This window comes from Lathamus discolor, chromosome 16 (genome assembly GCF_037157495.1).
Source record: "Lathamus discolor isolate bLatDis1 chromosome 16, bLatDis1.hap1, whole genome shotgun sequence".
NCBI lineage: Eukaryota > Metazoa > Chordata > Aves > Psittaciformes > Psittacidae > Lathamus > Lathamus discolor.
The window spans coordinates 3,653,288-3,674,505 of NC_088899.1; the positions used below are offsets into that span (position 1 = coordinate 3,653,288).

At 51.1% G+C, this 21,218-nt stretch overlaps 1 protein-coding gene across 1 annotated transcript in view; it reads right to left on the reverse strand.

Moving 5' to 3' along the window:
- Nucleotides 1-3,230: 3,230 nt before the first annotated feature.
- DISP3 (dispatched RND transporter family member 3) overlaps nt 3,231-21,218 on the reverse strand; it is a 35,255-nt gene continuing 17,267 nt past the window's right edge. The window contains exons 2-21 of the mRNA XM_065696481.1: nt 19,951-20,887; nt 18,508-18,727; nt 16,981-17,117; nt 16,434-16,568; nt 16,068-16,228; nt 15,556-15,695; nt 14,636-14,781; nt 13,044-13,205; nt 12,484-12,645; nt 11,963-12,085; nt 11,218-11,354; nt 10,366-10,547; nt 9,782-9,912; nt 9,498-9,673; nt 8,382-8,508; nt 7,086-7,231; nt 6,593-6,752; nt 6,096-6,209; nt 4,954-5,120; nt 3,231-4,699 (exon numbers count right to left, since the gene is read on the reverse strand). Of these exons, the coding sequence (XP_065552553.1) occupies nt 4,337-4,699; nt 4,954-5,120; nt 6,096-6,209; nt 6,593-6,752; nt 7,086-7,231; nt 8,382-8,508; nt 9,498-9,673; nt 9,782-9,912; nt 10,366-10,547; nt 11,218-11,354; nt 11,963-12,085; nt 12,484-12,645; nt 13,044-13,205; nt 14,636-14,781; nt 15,556-15,695; nt 16,068-16,228; nt 16,434-16,568; nt 16,981-17,117; nt 18,508-18,727; nt 19,951-20,878 (4,017 nt within the window). The 5' untranslated portion in view covers nt 20,879-20,887 and the 3' untranslated portion in view covers nt 3,231-4,336. The remainder of the gene's footprint in view (nt 4,700-4,953; nt 5,121-6,095; nt 6,210-6,592; nt 6,753-7,085; nt 7,232-8,381; nt 8,509-9,497; nt 9,674-9,781; nt 9,913-10,365; nt 10,548-11,217; nt 11,355-11,962; nt 12,086-12,483; nt 12,646-13,043; nt 13,206-14,635; nt 14,782-15,555; nt 15,696-16,067; nt 16,229-16,433; nt 16,569-16,980; nt 17,118-18,507; nt 18,728-19,950; nt 20,888-21,218) is intronic.

Sequence of the window (21,218 nt, forward strand, 5' to 3'; positions counted from 1 at the left end):
CAATTTCTCAGGCTGCCTTTGCTCTGGCATAATTTCAGATCTAGCAGGGACTGAGAAACACAGCCCAGCTCAGCCACTGATCCCCTTTTGGGATCTGCAGCTTTGGCATTGCTGAGGTCAGTGGCCAAACTTGATGCCCCAGTTGCCTTAAAGACCCCCCCCTGAATCCAGCATCTCAAGAGGCACCACAACATAAGGAAACAGAGTGAGAAGACCAGGGTCTATTCCTTTCTCTGACACTGATTTTTCAAGTCATGAAATCATGGAATGGTTTGGGTTGGAAAGGACCTTAAGATCATCCAGTTCCAACCCCCTGCCATGGGCAGGGACACCTTCTGCCAGAGCAGGTTGCTCCAAGCCCTGTCCAGCCTGGCCTTGAACACTGCCACCCGATTTTGACATGGCTGTTGTGAGCAGAGACTCTCCCCCTGAGTGTCCACAGCCATGGGGAGCCTTGAACGCACTCAGTAGCTCCACTGAAGGCAACCAGCAGCAACACCAGCTCTGTGCATGTATCACAGTGCTTCAGCACTGGGCAGCAGTGTCCTTCTGGGACTGGCAGGGCTGGCAGGGAGAGAGCTGCTGGTCAGGAAAGGAGCTGCTCTGTTTTCTAGGAGACTGCAGAGTTTCAGGATGACTCCCATCCCGAAACACTACCATCAACTTTTCAGAATGCAACCCTCAAAACAGGATTTAGTAGAAATAAAGGAGTGGGCAGTTAACAGAAATACTCCCTTGCAGTGTGCTATAACTGAGAACTCGGGTACCCCTCTTTTTAATTGCAGCAAGATTGTTTTGAAATGGAAAATCAGAGCATTCTCTTTCAAGTAAGGCTGGTCTGCTGTGCTCTATTGTTTAAATCCATCAAAACTGACAGCTTCATATGGAGCATTTTAACTCCCAGCCTTCCTCTGCCTAAGAAATTCTCCCTGAGACAATCTTCACCCACTTCAGTCCAGACTCGGTGAACACCTTAGGCATGAGTATCTATCACAGAGAGGCCTAATTCTTGCTAAGCAAAACAACAGGACCCAAGAGATGGTCTGGGAAACAGAGCAGTCATCACAGAAAGAACAGAGGCAGAGATATGGGATGAATTAATTTAGGGCGAGCATCTGCTCCCAGAACAGTGCCAGACAGGTGAGGCCTTGTGTTTTATTGCTACAAGCATCTGCCTTGGGGCACCAATTCCCAGCAGGGCTGTCAGCCCCACCTTCACATTTGCTCAGATAAACCTATCCATTTTCTTACCTCTATAATTTTATGAGTGTTTTCTAGTCCCAAGGAGGATGCTGCCTACATGGAGATGGATGTACACACCTGCTGATTTATTGTCTCCACAGATGCTTGAAGAAGGCTGGAGCTCACCTTTAAGCCTCTTTCACTCCATGGTAGATGGAGAAAGCACCAGCTACCCTGACCACAGAGTGAAATAGTGATGGGACAAATGGCTAGCTAGATCTTAAGACAAGTGTTATGACTATATTCAGTCAATCACATTTTCAGGTTACCAACATCCAGTGAGTCTTTGCAGTGAGAAGAATCATCCAGGATCATCTCCTGGCTCTTCTGCCATTCTGCTACAGTCTGGTGTAAGTTCCTCCTCCTCTCCTTACCTCAGTTTCCTTGCTGGAGGGGCATGATCTCCTCACTATGCTTTTGTGAAGCATCTGCTACAGCCCTACACTTACCTCAGTTTGTCACTTTTGTTTCTGAACTGCTCCAGCCATGGCTCTCCCAGTACCACAAACAAGGGCAAGGTGATGCTTTGATGGCTAATAACCAGCAAGCCCGTCTGCACTGAGTGAGCCTGGGCTAGGCAGAGAGGAGGAGGGAATATGATAGCTTGTCCTTTTCCCCTGCCTGCTCTGGAAAACAGGACAGATCCTGTCAGGTGCCAAGAACTCTGCTATTTTTGTCTGTGGATCAGACCCTGCCAGATCAGACCCAAGAGACATAAAAGGTTTCCCGCTACTTTGAGATTAGTCGTTGCCTTTTGAGAGTGGCTCAATGCATGGTCCCAGCATGGTGTGTCCAGAACCACTCTAGGGGCAGGGGGGTTTACAGAGCCTTTTTATAACATAGAACACCAGGGGCTTAAATGAGCTTTAAACTTTGCAGGATTCAATGCACATATATGCCTTATCTTAAAGGCCTTTTAAGGTTTCTTCATGCTCTCAGAAGAAGGAATTGCCTCTAAGGGTGCAGTGAGCACCTTACTCTCTTCTCTGATGACCTGGAAATATCCATCAGATTTAATTACTCCAAGGAACTGGAAGCATTAGCTAAATTCAGGTCAAGCCACCAGACAGAGCACCCTTAGCAGCAGCACTACGGCCACCTGTCTCACCCTTGCAGCACCCACACAGCCACATGGGTCTCATCAGCACACTGCCCTCTACGGTCGCTGCCACTCACAGTGTTGAGGACACCACCAGTAGTTCAGTTTGGAGGACAGATGAAAGCTTACAGATCAGTGCTGGGGCTGAACCATGCACAGCAGCACAGCTTAAGGATAGTCAAAACCCCTTCCCAGAGCCCCTTATTCACGGCCACGGAGTTCATTATGAAGGAGCTGGTGCAGATCAGGGGTAGGTGCCAAGGAACATTTCGCACTTTGCAGGAAAGGGTAACTCAGCTGTACTATGGAGTGGTGAAGAAGAAACCAGCTCTGTTCTGCTTGTGCTCTCACTAGCCTCACTGCCTGCTGCAGGATTGCTCTGGATTGCCCCTAGCATCAACAGGAGTCCTCTCCTGGCACTCTTCTCCAGCTGACACCTTGGGGAACCTCCTTTAAGGACAAACGTTTAATCCAGTCTCACAGGAATGACATGATGTGAAGGAATAAGACTGACAGGGATCAGAGCGCGGATGCATTGAGGCAGGGATCAGAGCTGGGATGCATTGAGCCAAGCAGAAGCAGCTGCTGGTCTGTCTCAGCAGCACAGTCCTCAGAACTTGGCTGACAATGGGGATGGGCTTCCTGGAATTCTCATCTTAAAAAGGGGGGTCAATCTAGACAGAGAATACAAAGCCACCAGGGACATGATATCTGCAAACAAATGAAGTCAGGCTGCTTTCTGTCCACCCCCCTCTATTGGCATCCCTGTAAATAATGTTTAATGCATCTCCAAGTGGGCCCAACCCCTCCTCTTCTGCCAAGGGCCAGATGTGCTGCATATCAATACACACACTTAGCTATTTCAATTTTAAAAATATGATAGAATCAGTGATGCTTAAAATGTACTTGTTAACGGCAGCAGTTTGTGACTTCATTTTACTGTAATATAAGCCATCTGCTCTGAGCAGGCAGCAGCTGCAGGCTGAAGCTCTGCTGCCCTCATGTCTCCACAACAGAGGGACATCCTAAAGCTCATTCGGGGATTGGAACTGGATGATCTGAAGGTCCTTTCCAACCCAAACCATTCTATGATTTTTTCCTCAGGTTAAGACCAAAAGGCTCTGCAAGGGCCTCAAGGCTGTCTGTTTTCTCTCTACCCTAAAGAACACCAAGATGACGGAGACAAGGGCAGGCTGCTGAGGGCACTGACTGCTTTCCTGGTGGCTCTTCATAGACCCGAGAGATTCCAGAGAAAGGTGCGTTGTCCCTTCAGAAAGAAAGGGAAAGCCATGCATCCTGACACCCTCCACAAATGAGCAAAGCAGGTGGTGCCACCCAACCTCTCTACTTCAGATCCCACAATGACAATCCTACGACAAGAGCTCCTCTGCAGCAAGTTCAGTGCTGGTTTAGCTTGGGCACAGGGCACAGCAAAGGAGTCCAGACAACCCTATTTCCCAGGCCCGTCCAACAGCTCACTGCTGTTTCCCAAGGCTTGGGTAATGAGGCACAGGCTTGGCATGGGGGTAGGACATCACCTCAAGAGTCGTTGTTGCAGTGCTGACCAAGGGGAGAGACAGAGGGAAGGGTTTGGAAAGGGATCAGATGGCCTTCCCAACTTCTCCCCTTTCAGCTTTGCCGTTCCAGAAAATTCATCATTAAAAAAAGAGAGACAAAATAAGAAAAGGAAAGAAAAGCAAAGCAGAAAGAAAACTGAGGAGACCTCTTCCCCTCCTCCTCACAGGCTGAGGCATCTGCTGGACAGCCCTCACTGTCCATCATCCATCATTACCCGAAATAAATACAAGTTTAGAGCAAAACCCATTAGAAAATAAAGTGCATCTGGAGTTGAAAGACTTCTGGAAAAGGGGTGTTGGCTTTTTTTTAGGGCTTTTTTCCTCTTTTTCTTACAAAAAATATCCTTTAAAAAAAAAAAAAAAAAGAAAAAAAAGAAAGGGAGCAAGAGGACAGAGCACATGGCTCTTGGCATAGGGTCTACAGGGCTGTCCCATTGGGGAGAGGGATCTTAAATCCACTCTTCAGCAGGACGAGGCAGATGCATAGACCCAGCAGGCCAGCAAGCAGCACCCCCACCACAGCCTTGAGGCAGGAAGTCCTGCTGCGGGTGAAGGTGCCAGGCCCCATGATGCTCAGCAGGGCTGTGCTCACAGTTAATGTGTACAGGATGGAGACTCCCGTGTTGAGGGCCACGATCTTCCCAAACTTGGCGAAAGGGGCGATGATGCAGAAGAAAAGCGGGACGGTGGCGATCACGGTGGTGACGGCGCTCGAGACGATGGCTACCCCCACGTGACGCACGGCTTCAACTGTCCTCCACTGGCGGCACGCTCTGGGGTCCTGCCGAGGGACAGCAGCATTAGGGGAAGTGGGGGCTGCACTGAGGGGTGCACCCTCAGCTGGGTTGACAGTACTCAGGTGTACATTGGTCTCTGACCAGTCAGCTGGACAAGCAGCAAGCATTCTGGGCATGCTGTGAGCGTGCAAAGACACATCCCCTCTTGACCATCAGGCTTGAGGTCCTGCATTACAGCCAAGTGGCACGGAGGGCATAAGGGGAATGGATAAAAGGCTATAGGAAGGAAAGAGCTCACCTCTGCTTGGTGCAGTGGCAGGTTTTCCCCTGCCAGCAGGTAGCCCTCCACCAAGTGCACGCAGTAATCTACAGAGGAGCCAACAAGGATGGAGAGGGAGATGGCTTCCACAGCACCCATTTCCCAGCCAGACCAGTACATGATGGTCACCACCAAGCAGACCACCCCTGTGTGAAAAACATCATGTTAGGCACATTTAAAGGAGTCTGGAACTGCTGCCCAAGCCCTGTTGATACAAGTCAGTCACTGGGGTGTTTGGGATCCTATCCCTGCAGTTCTGCATTCTAGACTGTCCAAATCCTTTATACGTTCCCTGCAAACACTTCCTCACCTTCTGTTGGCACAGGGGCCATTCAATAAGGGACCTGCTGGGGATAGTGACATGGGACATGAAAAGGGGTTGCTTTGGCAAAACTGACAGACTGATGCCAATCTAAACTAAGGATTATGAATCCAAGCCCAGGCAAGTGTGCATGTGTGCACATGTGCGTTGCAGGAAAGAGGGCCTTTAGTTTTGCTTGCTAGAGTTACACACAGGCTGTGCTCACACACAGGCTTTTCTTAAAGGCAAGAGTGACGTTTGTGAGCCATGTGTGGGAGCCTAAAGTGGTTTCAAAATGACAGATTTGATTTCTCAACTGCGAAGTTTAGCAACACACTTAAACCACAATCTCCTCAAATCACCAGCCAGGGAGAGGGAGCTATTTACACATTTGCTTCAAATACTAACAAACCCACTAAAATATTCAGCTTTTCAAATCTCCCACTGCTTGGAAACAGCAGCCGTGGTGCAGATCCTTGGGAAGTAGTGCAATTGTGATTCAGAGCATGTGGGACTTAATCACATTATTATACATAACAGGCAGGGATGGCATTTGTGTTGCTAAACCCCTTACTTAAACAAACAGAAGGGATTGTGTAGATAAAGCACACTGGGAATTAAGACACACAAATCTTTCCCAGTGTGCGTTTGTGGAGTTTCTCCCATTCACCTGGGTGTTTCCAGGACTAGCTCCTGGAAAGCCAAAAAGGTTTACTCAGAGTAAGAGCAATTCAGTCAAAATCAGCAGAGACTCAGCAGTGCCACAACCCACCAGCTTCAGGCAAAGGGAAAGCTTAATACATTGGAGTTGTGATTTTACCTAGAATGCTGAGCAGCACTGGCAGCAGCAGGAGGATGTGAGTGGTGAACACGGCTACTGCAGCCACACAGATAACCAGCGAGAGGACGAGACCATACAGGGCACTCTGCACTCCTGCAAGAGAAGAGCCACTTAATTTGACTCCTGGAAGGTGACAGTTGGGATGAGAAAGGCACCATGTCCCTTGGTAGCAACAAGTCAGGCAGGGACTCACACTGGGGAACACGGGAAGGGGAGGATTAAAGCGGAAAGCTGGTGATCAACTTATTGTCTCTCACATCAGCAGGGTAGAGTTCCTTCCCTCCTCTATTCCCCTAGGCTCTGCCTAGGATTTTGACAGTGTACTCTGCTTGGAGCAGAAACAGGCTGTACGAGTTTGCACAGCAATGGTAAGGGACTGAAGATACAACATCTGCAATCAGATGGGATGGAGTGTGCAATGAGGATGTATCAGAGAGCGTGGGCTCCTCAGGGACTGAAACATGGCAGCCGCTTGCCTATGATCTCCATGAAGATCTGCTTCCAGTGCTCACAGGTCTGGAAACCGTGCCGGAGAGCAGAGCCCTCTGGGAAGAGCTGGAGCTGCTGCTGTAGGAACGTCTCCCATTTCAGGTAGTCAGCATACGTCTGGAAGGAAGATTTCCCTTTGTAGGTTGTCTGTAACAAGATGAACATGTTATTCTCTATGTTATTCTCCAGTCCTGCTCTTTTGGGCAGTGTCTATGTTGTAAGGGAAGAGGTAGAACAAACCAGCTGGAGTTGCAGTGGCTAATCTGCCATGAGCTCTTTGCCTGCACTCCCATGATAAGAGCAAGTTGTGGCATAAGCAGCCACTTCTACCACCTTGTGAGTGCAGACATTTGTCCGCAACAAGGCACAAACACTAAATTATGGATGCAAATGAGTGGCCAGAGTGGAAGGAGCAGAGCTAAATCCCCAGAAATAACATGAAGTAACTGTTCAGGATAGATGACGATGCCATGTGCTTACCGATTCAAATGCCATGGAGATCCACTGCACCTTCCCATCCTTCACCCCCACTGCCCCATGAGAGAGCTGTCCAGGCAGCAGGTTTGGCTCAGGGATGTTCTTGCACTCAGGGTGCAACATCTGCAGAAAGGAGGAGATGCTGTAACCTGGAGAGAAAGAAAAAGCAAGGGATGGAGGACAGGGAAAAGAAGCACACTAGAGTGGGGGGCGAACACAGCCACAAAAACACCCCAAAACCAAAACCAAACACACACACAAGAGATGCAGGCCCCATTTGCCAGCAGTTGCTTCCCCTTGCCAAAGCCCTTGAGGTCTCAGCACCAGAATGCTCAGCTGCTGCTAGCTTGAAAAGGCACTCTGTGCCATCAGCACTGGACAGGACACCACCACTGCTGTTTGGCCCCAGCTGTCAGAAGCAGTACAAACAGCAAGCACTGAGGAGCTGTCTGCTTGGCCTGGCAGGGATCTTCTCCAGGCATGAGACTGGCTTTTGGCTGAAGCCAGTATGCACTTCCTAGACTCATCTCCACAACCTTGTAACCTCTGAAGCTGAAAGACACAGTCACTGGTTAGAAGTAACAGGGGCAGTGAATAGCCTCATCCCAGTGAGATCAGGAGTGATCTGCTGGTTATTCAGGAGCTATTGAGAAGATATTTACTTGTCCAAAAGACTGTATCACAAGCAATACCTAAGACTGGAAAGAGCAGATGCAAGTCTGTTCTTCTTTACACTGGATTAAATCCTGAAGAATATGCCCAGTGTCTTTGGAGTTAAAGAGACCATTTCGCTTATGTCCTAGATAGTACGACCAGGGGCCTGTTCTAGAAGGGTAAAGTTACTGTGGAAGAAAAGGAGGCAGCAAGAAGCTGCCACCCTTTCTGGTTTGCTGTTGAGGACCCCAGCCCAAAGAAACACTGCTGCAAGCAGAGGTGCAGAACTGATATTCCTGTCCCACTCAGTCTTTCTCATCCCCAGAACAGTTGGCGCAACACATGGAGGCATAAGATGAACAGCTCACTGAGATGGGAGCTGTGACTTAAGCCACGGGGAAACAGGTAGAGCTGTGCTGCAGCCAGGTGAGAGCTGACTGCCAAGAAATGCCTCTCCTCCTTGCACTGCCTGTATCCACTACTGACTGGTACCTCCCCTTTTCCTTTCCGTGCTTTATCAAGCCAGACCTGAATGTTTAAAAGCCCTTAGCAGCCAGACTCCTCAGACTGGAGGGCAAGAACCAGTCTCCACCCAGGGACCCAGGATCTCCCCAAGGATCCCATGCTGGTGTTGGTCCTACCTACCAGAGGGCAGGCACTGAGCCCCTCCTGGCTTCACCAGCTCCGTGTTGCTGGCGATGGCTTTGCAGAGGCGGCACAGGTTGCCAATCTCTTTGAAGAGGTCAAAGCTGTCATCGTAGATAACGCTGCCCTTTCACAAGGAGACACAACAACAAGAGAACCACATGTGAGGCAGATACACAGCAACTGGCACAGAAGCTGAAACCTCTCCTGGCTACGCAGCCTGGGACTAGCTTACACAGACCACATGTTGTATGGCGGCAAAGCCCACCAGACATCTTTGCCTTACTAGATATCACAGGAAGAAAGTACATGTGATAACACAGGAAGAAACTACATGTGTCCCCCGCAAAAGTCAGGCAGTGTGACAGAAGCACTGATAAATGAAAGGGCACCACTGCCCCAAACCATGAGGGTCTGCCTAAGGAGCAGCTCTGAATGCCTGGCAGTGCTCCAGCTTTGTGCCCACTCCACTGCCTGCATTCCACAGTGCCCCCTTCAAAGGAAACAAGCAAAGGCTGATCCTGCAACAGTGCCCCCAGAGAAGAAGGTAGGAAGAGGAAGAGCAGAAAGCTGAAGTGCACCTGCCAAGTGACCAGAGTGAAGCATGAGTTTTCTGGGGAAAGGCAGTGAGTGTGTCACGGTATCAGCTCTGGGAGATAAGCTGTTCCTTCAAGAGTCACATTTAGTAACCTTTCCTCTGAGTAACTGATTTGTATTTTCTCATGTTAATGCCTCAAAACAAGATAAGCAATTATAGAAAACATCAGTTCCCTGGATCTTCAATTTACAGAGAGATTTTCATACTGAGCTCAAGATAGGTTTGCTTCCAAACTGCTCAGGAAAGCCAAACTGAGACTCACAATTAGAAAGTTAGATACTGCACTCAGAAAGGGATTTTCTGGAAAGTCTGAAGTGATTTCAGTGAGGGCTTCCTGATGTCCATTACTTGTGAACTTGCTAAAAATAGCAGTGTACTTTTGACTCACCACAATGTGACCATGTCTGCTATTCCATCTGTCTAGACCACTGGACCATGCTGCCTATGCTGCGGGGATTAAGTAAACACCACCCAGGGAGGCCACACTCATCAGCCCTGAGCATGCAGATTGTGTGTACCATGTCTCCAATGACGTGGTTGTCCAGGCGCCTCGTGCGATTAACACCTCTGATACCAAACACCACGAACACCATGGCTCCTGTGTCCACGAGCGGCCGCACCGCTGGCTTCCCGCAGCCCGTGTTCATGCAGGGATTAAATCCAGAAGTGGCTGACAGCTTTGCTTTGGGTGCTGCTGGCAAATACAGAAGAAAGGTTGGTTATGACAGAAGGCAGCAAAAAAAAGTCTGACCCTGTGGACCTGACAGCCAGGGGTGGCTGAACAGGTCCTCCATCTGCTTACCTTTCTCACTGGGAACATAAAGGATGCCTTTGGTGGGTCCATCTGGGCTAGAGCTGAGAAGACAGCCAGGAGGTGCTGCACACACTCGGCCATGGTAAGGGGGCTTGTGCGACTGGGCGAAATACAGTTTCCTGTGCAGCAAAGAAAGCTCGTTATGGGGGAGCAGAGGCAGTAAAGATGTGTTCAAAGCATTACACGGAAAGAGATGTGCTCAGTGACAGAAGGAAAGGAAAAGGTGAGCAACCCGAGGCCTGGATCTCTAATCATTGCATATTCTGTGCTGCCTATTCAGCCCAAGAGTTCAGGTGGGTAAGGGCAAGATCAAGATGGGCAATGTCTTTCTGCCACCCAAAGAAGCCCCCAGTCACAGTCCTGCCCCTGTCAAGCCTTCGGCACATTAATGATGCTACAAGGCTTGCAAAGTAACTTTGCAAAGATGGGGTACATATACAGCAAAGCAAGTCCTAGGACCATGGGTGTCACCAATGGAGGGCAGGACTGGCACAGGACATTAGGCAAAGCATATCAGCCACTCAGCTGTGCTGGTTTTGCTGCCTGCCCCCGGGTGGCTTTTGGAAGGTTACCGTGTTCGCTGCTGCTCCTTGGCGGCCACGTAGAAACTGAAGTCGAACTTCCAGCCTCTCTTGGTGTCACAGGACAAGGTGGTCATCATCCACTTCCTGGGGCTCGTCTGCTTAAGCAGCCCTACTGTGGACACACAAGCTGTCAGCTTCCTGGTGAAGTTACCGAAAGGCACTCTATACACCTAAGCAATGGATTAATGAAAACAGACACTTAACTCCACAGGGTTGCAGCCTGTTGCACATTAGCATCACACACTCCCCTCCTCCCTGAGCGCTGGCACAGCCACACAGAATGAGCACTGCAGGCACAAACCCAGCCAGCCCCCAGCCTGCCTCCTCCCCAGTGTGTGATGGGGCCCCTCACCACCCCCATTCTCTGTGGCCTAGGCTGAATGCTGGCTGCTTTGTCCAGGGTGAGGAACATCTGAAAGCGAGTCCTGCTGGGGGTGTGTGACCAACACGGCCTGTGCACAAGCAGTGTTGGCTGCTTGCCCGTGTCTGTGGATGGACAGGAGGCCGTGAGCTGTCCCAGTAGAAGCTCCTGCTAGAATAGCTCAGCTGGTGATGCCAGGCCTCATCTGATCTCCACAGACACCCACACTTCTGCTCCTGTTGCTAACAGTCACATCACACTAACAGCAGGTAAGTCCTGTGGCACTACAAGGTGTCATTTTTACTGATGCCAGGCACAATGCTCTCTGTGTTAGCACCTTGCTGCAATGCCCTATGAGTCTATGAAACTTCACCCTGAGCTACCTACAACCCCGTGGAGAGACAGGAAGAGACTCTTGGGCTCACCTGTTGAGTGCTGAACACCTGATAGAGGGGTCCAATACCCCTGGAGTGACTCACCTGGAATGAAGGCACCTCCCCGTCTGCCGGTGACACCATCTGCCAGGGGGCAGGGACACTGGCATTCAGTGAGAATCTGTAGACAGCCGGCCTTCCCTTGCTTCTGGACTTGGAGATGTACACAGTCCCCTGGAGATCTGAAGAAGACAGAGGGTATGAGAGCGAGCGGTACTTCTCAATCACTGAATCCTACAGACACAGACAGCACCAAAGCAGAGGGCTCTTCTGGTCTGATGTGCCATCTCCTGTGGGGCAGCAGGCACAGGCTCTTCCTTCCAGCAGCACAGCACAGCTTTCACAGGTTTTCACAAGTATATCCTAAGCTGCAGTAATTCCTGATGGCTTAACTGATTCATGTCAGCTCGGGACCTGGCCCAACAACTCTTTTATCCTCAAAATCCCCTGCAAAGCAGGCTGAATTTATTCTCCTCATGGCCTGTCAACAAGGTTTTGACACAGGACTGGGATGCAAAAGCTCTGAGCTCCTGGCCCTGTATGCAGACCAGAGGGATTTGTCACTATACTGCCACCGGGGTTACAGGACCATGACCTAGAGGGCAGTAGGCATTCAAGGGAATGGGAACTGTAACATGCCCCTTGCACCCAGCGTTAGGGCTCAGCAGGACAGGGGCTGAAGAGATTTGTTCCCCATCAGCTATTCAGAGATCCTGTACATCAGTTTTTCACCTGAGTGGATCCCTGGGCCCTGGATCCAAACGTGGTCAGAGTTACCATGCCCACTTACCTTGCTGCCCTGTATCACTTATGCTCCCTTTGCTTCCCCAGGGTGACCCTGAGCCCCTCTTCTTTTTTTCCAAGGAGGTTCGGATGTTGTTCTGCAAGCTGTGGGGCTTTTCCTGAAACAAACCTGTCCCACAAGGTTAGTCAGGAAGGAAAGAGCGAATGGCCTGACAAGAGAGTCACCAGCCCTCCACACTGCTATTGAACTCTGCTATTGAACACCAAACCCTTAGCAGGCAACAGAGGCACAGACCCTCAGCTGGTCACTGGTGTGTCACCAGCATATACAAACAGGCAGTTTTCATTGATTGTAACGGAATTGCTGCAGCAGAAACACTCAGGCAGCTCCTGACTAAAGCAGGAAACATGTTTCAAAACACTCCACTCCTACAGGCCACCCGAGCATCCCTCTCCCAGTGTGCAATGGGATACTGGAACATCAGCCTCTATCTCATGTTTCAGCTCCTTCAGCCCAGGGCTTAGGCCAGGCTGCACCCACTGTGGTCTGGGGTCCAGCACTCTCACCTGAGCAGGTAATGCAGGAGATGCCTTCAGCACTCAGGTTGTATTTGAGGTCTAGCAGCACCTGGATGTTAGTGTCTGGTCGGAACAAGACTGGAGCACGGCTAGCTGGATGGAGGCGGCTAGCAAAGAATATGGACAGCAGCAAAACCAGGAGAAAGAGCCCTGCAAGGAGAAGATCATAAGTGTGTGGGATCCTACATGCATTTTGCTCCTAGGCCATACTCAGACAGCAGGGTTGTGGCAGAAAGAGGGTATTTGCAGCAGGAAAAATGAACAGCCCCTCAAGCACCCCGGCAGCTGGTCTGCCATGCCTGGAAAACCCCATCAGGCTTGCCGTGTCAGATCTGCCTGAAAAGAGGGGGACGGAAAGCGTCAGAGTTCCTCCCACAGTTCCCTTAGGGACTGACTGTTCCTGGGACACTCTCTCACTGAGCCAGAAGCCAACTACTGTGTCCCTTTTCACAGTCTCTTGTCGCTAATATTCAAGGCTTAGAGACTGATTAAGATGCTGTTAAATCCTCTAGAATCCATGCAGATGGAATATCCCACTCCTTCCTTACCCACAATCACCCATCTCCTCTTCACTGCGGACCACAGCACCCACTGTTCCAGCAGCTCCTGCAGACGAGTTATCAAGTGGCCCCGGTTACTCTTCTCTGCAGGGAGCTGCAGATTTTCTGGCAACACAGACACTAAGGGGACATCCCCCATTTCCAGGGAAACTAGAAAGAGAGAAATCAAAGGTAGTCTCAGTGCTCAGTGTCATGAGTGTCTCTTATAGCTTTCTGCTCTCCTTTACAGCATCTTCTGCAAGGTGCTGTATGACTCACTGAAGCTAAAGACATGGAGCAAGACCCAGGCAGAGGCAATGACTGCCACGAGAAGCATCCTTGTTGAGTCACTGTGTGACAGCTACACTTCTAAATCCATTGCTCAGTCCAAAGCCTATGCCTCAGGCTATTCTTCCTCTGCCAGATCCCACAGGAATTGTCCATAAGGTCACAGAAACACTGCATGTTTCTTGGGCCAAGCAAAGTTTGTCCCTGTGCCATGAAGCACAGCTAATTACACACTTCCTGACAGCAGCCTGGCCACTATCTGATGTCTTTAGCTCAGGGATGCTCAGGGAACTGTCCTCTGCAGGTGAGAAGTGGGCACTTGCTGTAGCAGGGTCTGTGTGCCTGGTGTGTTGCATGGCTGACCCACAAACCATGCTTGGTCACCAACTGGAACAAGCTGCTTTGCTACTGCACAAGTTACTGATGCCCAAGGGCCCCTGGAGAAAAGCATCCTGCTGTTGACTCTGCTCAAGGGATGGGAAGGGGTTATTTCCATACATTACCATTGCACATGGCTCTGGCATACTAAGGAGGCAGCTCTTGCAGCACAGAGCCAAAGCTTAGCTGTCTGCCTCGCCAAGGCAGCTCAGAGGCTGCTCTGCAGGGAGAGGCTCCACACGCTGCTGTGGGATTGATGCACTCTCAGCTGTGGATCCATTTGCTTCCAGTTCCAGGTTGCTGCTAGGCCTGAAAGCTACTCTCACTGGCCAGACCTCTTCTGTTGGGTGTTTTAAAAGGAAGAGATCCCAGCAAGTTTTAAAAGCCAAGTACAAGAGCATGGCCTTGTAAGCACCCTTAGCTTTGATCAGGGCTAGAAGAATTATCTCCTGCTAACAACATACAGGGCATTTCTAGGCTCTTCTAGATTACTTAGGTAGTCCCAGGCAAGTAACTGCTGCCTTCTTGCTGTGACTGAGGAGATGCCCTGAGGAGGTGATGCAGGAGAACAAAGTGTTCTCTCTCCTGCTTCCCAAATGTAGCGCTCTGAATGGTAGGGAAGAGGGAAAAATTCAAAGGTGAGCTGTCCTGGTACTACAGATTAGATGTTTCATGGCTGTATTCATGTCACAATCAGTGCTTTCACCCAGGAAGTACAAGCCACATTAGACCCAAGAAGATTAGCAAAGCAGGTATCAACACCCACTGAAGATCTCAAAGCAATTTACAACTGTTAGCAAGCTCAGACCTCTCCACTTCCTGTGACAGCACAATCTCCAGCTTAAAAGTAGGGAAACTGAAGCATGGACAGGAAAAACTGCAGGATGAACAGGGCAGTGTGGTCCCCAGGACAGTTCTACACAGCAGGCACATACCAGGCTCCTCCTCCACACTGAGCAGTGGGATGTCATCATCAAGATAGGGAAGTGTCTCTCTGCCTGCTCTGGAGGTGGCCTCCGAGGCAATGAAGAGATCTTCAGCCAGGTGCAAGGCACTCTTCTTGGTGCACTTCTGATTACAGCTGGATTGGAGCAGGGAAGGAGACAAAGGCATGAGTTTCAAGCCACACACCCTGCAAAGAGTTACCAGTGGGTTCCTCCAGTGACAAGGAGAGGAGCAGCAGCCTGCTCTAATTACTTGGGAAAACAACAGGCCCTGTCACAATCCATTTCCATTGCTAATTGTTGAAAGGTCAGGGGCTGAGCTGCTATGGCAAAGCAGTAGCAGGCTGGGTTGGATACACAGAGCAGGGCTGAGCCATCAGAGCTGGGCGCTGAGTGATGGCAGTTTCAGCAGTTCATCTCTTTGCTAATGAATTAAATCAGGCCAGGTCATCTGCAGTGGTAAGGAGCAGGGGAAGGGGAAATGTCCTGACTTCTAAGTACAAATCTGCATGCCCTGCCTGTGCTCAGTCAGGAGCAATGCTGGTCTCTCTGCCTTGCAGGGCTTGTGTCTTCACAGCTTGAGGATCTAGCTGTGCAGTAAGTGCTCCGAGAACACGAATGGCTCTAATACTCCATAGATGCAATGAAGAGGTACAACTGGCCGTGCAGAGTCTGGATCCTTGGAGGCACATGTGTGTGCACTGGGGGAAAGAGACTGGGGCCTGGCCCTTCCATTTTGCTCCATTCTGGAGTGGTAGAAGTTACATTTCTCTAAGTGACTAACAGGGAATGGTAAAGCCAAGCTGCCTGTGGGGGTGAGGATAACTGAGAAGATGGGGCAAGATTTGCACAGCCTTGGCCATGAGTTGCACAACAGCATCCCACCCACACAAGGAGGCTCCAGAGCTCACCTGGTTTGGCAGGAGCTCTCTAACGGGGACACATAAAGGGTCCATATTCCAAGAGCAGCTGGCATGGTGAAGAGCACAGCTACCCAGCAGCAGGACACGATCAGCGACATGAAGAGTCCAAAGTCATGCACGGCTGGGATCTACAGGAAGAGAGAACATGGATTAACTGGGGCAGGACACCTGCAGAACCACCAGGCTAGAGAGAGAATCTGAAGGAACATGAGAATAGCACATACAGACCTCAGCCGTAGTAGTTAGCTAACCTGATAGGTAAAGAGCTGAGCTGGAGCCTGACAGCCACTAGATCCTGTTAGATCAGTGGCACAGGAAGTATTGCCTTTGATACTGATACAGGGAGAGTGTCCACTGCCTTATAGCAGGTAAAGGACAGCCCTGTAGGGCAAGTAAGCCCTGTGTTGGAGGAAGGGGCAGAAAAATGGTGATGGCAGCTCCCGTCTCCGTTAGGGCCTGTGGCAGAAACATAAGGCCCCAGATGCAAAGCTGCAGTGTACCTGAGAGAAGATGTTGGCAGCATATGCTGCAGCCGTGGTCAGGGATGTGAAGAAGGTGGCCTTCCCTGCTGTCTGGATGGTGTGGATCATGCGCAGCCGCAGGTCCTTGAGGTGGGTGGCTTGGCGGTAGGTGTTGATGAAAACAAAGACATCATCAACCCCTGGGAGAAGAGGGGAAGACTGTGATGCTCTGCTCACAGTAGGGACACATACTAAATATCCGCTCAACATCTGACCTGCAAATATTTCACTTGCAGCTAATGGAGAGAAAGGGCTGGAAAATTCAATCTGCGTTTGCCACCATCACCTGCAGGCAGGAGTTATGGCGAGGCAGCACAGGGAGGTTTTGAGTAAGGACGTGCTTACCAATCCCCACAATGACAAAGGCAGCCACACCATTGAGTATGCCCAGGTACTGGATCCCAAACACGACATGGTACAGGAACAGAGCCACCAGGCAGCTTAGCCCAATACTGGCAATGCCAAAGAATGACAGGAACACTACAGGAGAAAGGAACATGGGAAAAATATAGCACCACAGGCCACCCCCATGGAGAACAGACACCTCTCACCTGCCCTGTTGGGATACTTGCTTCCCAAGAGTGTGCTGGTGACAGACAATAGATCAGGGCTGCAAGAGCACCTCTTCCCCTGAGGCCCATCCATGAAATTACATCAGCTTTACACCAGCATTAGTAAGGTGGAAATCCGCATCTTACTGCTGCGAGCCTCCCTCCCACCCTGCCCACTAAGCCCTGCTCTGGAGAATCAGACCTGCATGTCCTTCTGCATGCTTCCGGGCCACAAAGCCAGGCTGGTGGGAGGGCATCAGAGCCTGAGGCTTGCACAGACACAGGGAGTCAGAGCACATCTGGATCTGTGTGAGAGCAGGGCGGCCATGGCTACAGCCTACCTGAGCAGGAGGTGAGGATGTAGACCAGGACAGCTATGCAGCTACTGCTGATGAAGGCCAGCAACATGTCATTGTTGAAAGTCCTCCTCACTTCATAGTCAAACAAGTCCGTTCCTCCGTACAGCACCTGGACTTTGCTAGGATGGGAAGATAAGAAGGAAAGAAGAGGAATAGGAAGAGTTGAGTGTACAGGGAGCAGAGTCGAGGCATTTGAAGCATGCTTCCAGTGTATGGTGCGTATTGGCACTGACAGACAGCTCCCGAAGCCTCCAAAGCCAATTCCATCTGGAATCTTAATCACTGCTCATTATATTAAGCACATAGGTAATAACCAGCGGATGCAGGCAGAGTGAGAGCTTGTCAGAAAGCATGTGATTTACCAGCTTCTGCTTCTGGAAGCAGGCGCTGAGCGGAAGTAATCCAAGATAATTTCACCAGGAGTACAATAACGCTGCACCATAGGAGGCTATCCGGAATCCCAGCTTCAAAACTGAGCCTTGGCCCCAATTCCCTTCTGGCTTCCCATAACTGCAGCCCACTCTGCCAGCCCATTGCTGAGAACACTCTGTGGCTGCCTGCATTTCACTCTGCTTTTGAAGATCCATATCCCTTCGTTCTAGGAGCTATTGAGATTCAGAGCAGCAGAAAGCTGGAGAAGGTGCACTGACACTGGGACTCACTGCCTTCCCTCAGCTGTCTGGATACTGGGCTACTCGTTTATCCCTTTTAGCTCTATTTTACCATCTCCCTCTCGCAAGCACTGAGCAAAGCTCTCTTCAAAGTCATACAGGTGAAAAATCCTTGCATTTCCTGAAACTTATCCTGCCCTAAACCTGCCCTCCCCATCTCTGTACAAACAGCAAACACTTCTGGAAGGAATTACACTGACATGAGCAAAAGCAGCTTTGGATCCACAGGTTGATGCATTGACTAAGGACCATTTCACCTCCTGTATCAGACCAGCTGAGGCCAAATTCAGACCAGGAAGGCAAAGAAGCAGCTCTGTTAGAGCCAGTGAATAGGTCTGGTGAGATAGAAGCAAACAGATCCAATGCTAGACAGGGGCTGAGTGGAAGGGCAGGCACTGGATCCAGTCTTTGGCTCCCTTTCACTGTCTCTATTAATGTCTCTGGCATGCTACTGCAGTAGGAAGTGGCATTAAAGTGCAGCAGATGAGTGGTTTTCTGCCATATGCTCCACACCCTCACTCACACCACTGTACTTGAGCCCGACTTCAAGGAGATGCTTTTTGTCCTTCATCTGCAGCATTAAGCCATGGCCACTGCAGGAGCCTGACCAGCACTGAGCAGGCATGCCAAGCCTCCTGTGCCTACAGCCTTCCAGCTGAGGCTGGATGCTGCATGGCTACAGAGCAGAGCATGTCTGCGTAAACCTCCAGACGGAGCTTTTCCACCCTGAAGGATATAAAGCACCCTATTCCAGAAGAGCCCCATCCTCGCCAACCTCTGCCTTTCCCTGCTCTCACCCCTTCCCAGCATGACCTGCCCTGTGTGCACACAGCCTCACCTCGTGGACTGCTTGGCCAGCATGGCCACGTAGGTGATGACGAAGCTCTGGAACTTGCGGCGCTGCTCCTCCCAGCGGTCCTCCACCGAGTAGTAGTTGGGCAGCGGTGCCCCAAAGAGGATTTCGCTCCGCAGCAGCGAGCTCTTCATGTTCTCAGCAGACAAGCCCTCATCCACGTACCAGTAGAATTCAGGGTGGGTCATGGCCAGCTCGAGGGATCCTGCAGCAGAAAGCAGCACCGCTTTGGTTAAGTCCTGCTTAGCTCGCTTGGCATGGCACAGGGTCTAGCATGACAAAGGGAAACTGGGAGTGACCCTGTCTTTCAGCATGATGTTGACTGCTGCTGCCTTGCACAGAGCAAGAAGGGCTGGGGAAAGCTGTATTGCAAAGGCTCACATTCCACTATGCTGCCTACATGCAGTTTCCCATCAAGGACACATCTTCCACCTGTCTCCGATCGGAACCACAACTCCCCCAGGCAGCAATGCACACATCCCCATTGATACTCCCACTACTGGATACACTTAGTTCTTGTACACTGGCATGATATTTGCTCCATCAAGCTATGTGCTGCTTGGGAAGCACAAGAACTAAATACTACCCATGGAAGATGAGGAGTCCTGGCTCTGCTCTGACCTCTGCCACCTATCTGATGGTGTGAGGGATGCAGAGACGAAGGCACTCAGTTCTGAGCAAGAGACACTGCCTGTCTGCCCCTAAAATCCAAGCTCCCTTAAGTTCACACCAGAAAGACCCAGAAACTATGCTCTTTCCTGTTTTGGTAGCAGAACTGTTACTCACACTGAAGCAGATGGAGTTAATTCCTTGCCTGCTCCCTATGTGGCTCCTGGATAGCTGTCATCTGCAGCCTGTGCTTGGGAGACAGATGGAGGCTTCATCCTACAGCCACATCACACCCACAGACTCCTCATGATTCACCTCTTTTTCACCATCCAGAGCCTCTGCTCTACTAGAGGGAGACAGAACAGGGTATGGAGCTGGGAGGAGGCAGGACCTTCCTCCTCCTCTTCTCACAGGAACCTTTCCAGCCGGTGACTCACAAGCTGCCTTTCAAGCTCCAGAGCAGCCCACAGACCTCTTTCATCTGCTCTGCAGTGCAGGGAAGCTCATCCCTATTGTCCGTCCAAACCCTGACATGCCTCTGGTTAACCACAGTCATTTACAGGGGACAAGAGTCAGTAGAAGTCATCTCTACAATGCAGCACTTCCCCCTCATTTGTCCCTCTCGCTTGCCTATTGGGGTCTGTGTGACCCGTGACTGGAAACTGCAGGGACTTTGCTGAAAGGGCTGAAAAGGGGCCCTAGCACAGCAAAGATGATTCCTCAAGGCACAACACAGCAGCACCTTCCTCTCTGCACAAGGCAGTCACCCGTCTTAGCTGGAGATGCCATGCCAGCCCTCACCCACAGCCCTCAGCTCACCTTGTATGTCAGCAAGGTCTTGTCCCATGCCATCGTAGTAAATCTTCCCTCCTCTCTCAGTGGGGAAGAAGTAGGTCATGAGGGAGCTGGGAGGGGAGCAGTAGGAGTAGGAGCCCAGGGGCAGGTCCTTCAAGACCTCATGGGGCTTCCAGCAGAACTCCCGGAAGCGAGGGTGATCCATGATCTTACGCTCGACCTCATGGATGGTGACCAGGCGCTCAGTGGTGAAGATGTTGTTTTCAGAGTCCCCCCTGGCCAGAAAGATGAGCTCAATGCGCCAGTGGGCATGAGTCTGTGTGTTGGCACTGATGTAAGTGCTGGAGTAGTCCCAGCGCGGGGCACCCCTCGCAGTCCGGGAAGTCCTGTTTCCTGGGCTCAGGTGGCCATGGGGCTTGGGGGAGCTCGTCCTGCCCTGTGGGGTGCTGCGCTTGACCCGTGCGCTCACCCTGAGGTGGGAAGCGTTGAGGTGAAGCTGCTGGAGCTGCTCAAAGATGAGCCTCTGCAGGGTTTCTGAGGTGAAGTCAGCCAGGTCCCGGCGGTTCCTGCCCCAAGACCCAAACTGGGACTTGAGGGCCAAGGCGAGGGCATCGAAGCGCTGCGAGGACTCGTGGTTGCGGATCTCAAAAGCATTGTAGGAGATGTCAATATCCAGGGCTGGGTAGTGGAGGAACATGACAACAGCAAGCACAGCAGGGATGGCACAGCCCAGGAAAAGGATGAAGCCAGCACAGCAGGGGTTCGTAAATACCCATCCGACAATATTCCAGAAGCCAGACACAGGCAGAGTGACACGCAGGGGCCTCACTCTGCAGGGGCTTCTGCCACACAACAGAGCACCCTCATGCCTCTTCCGTGAGCTGAGGGCTACCTCTTCATCTTCCTCCTCTAGCCAGGCATCCTGTAACAAGGGGTCATCCTCTGTGTCCATGTCCAGTGCCTGCACAAAGAGAAGAGCAGTCAGCACAGCCCAGCAATGGGTGTCCCCAGGCACAGCCGTGAGCCCATAGCAATTGCCAAAGGGTCTCAGCAGCAGAGCCGGGGAGGGAGGCACACTCCAGCTCTCAGCAAAGCAAGGCTCCTTTTAAACCTCAGCCCCTGAAAGACCAGAATCCGGGTATCCCACAGCCTGCCTGGTGGAGGAACCAGGGAGAGGAGCTCCAACTACAGCCCCAGAACTCAGTGCTGTGGCAGGAGAGGGCTCTGCACGGTTCCAGGAACACCAGGCTAGAGCCAGCAGGCGATTCGCAGTGTGCTGCTCAGACTGCAGC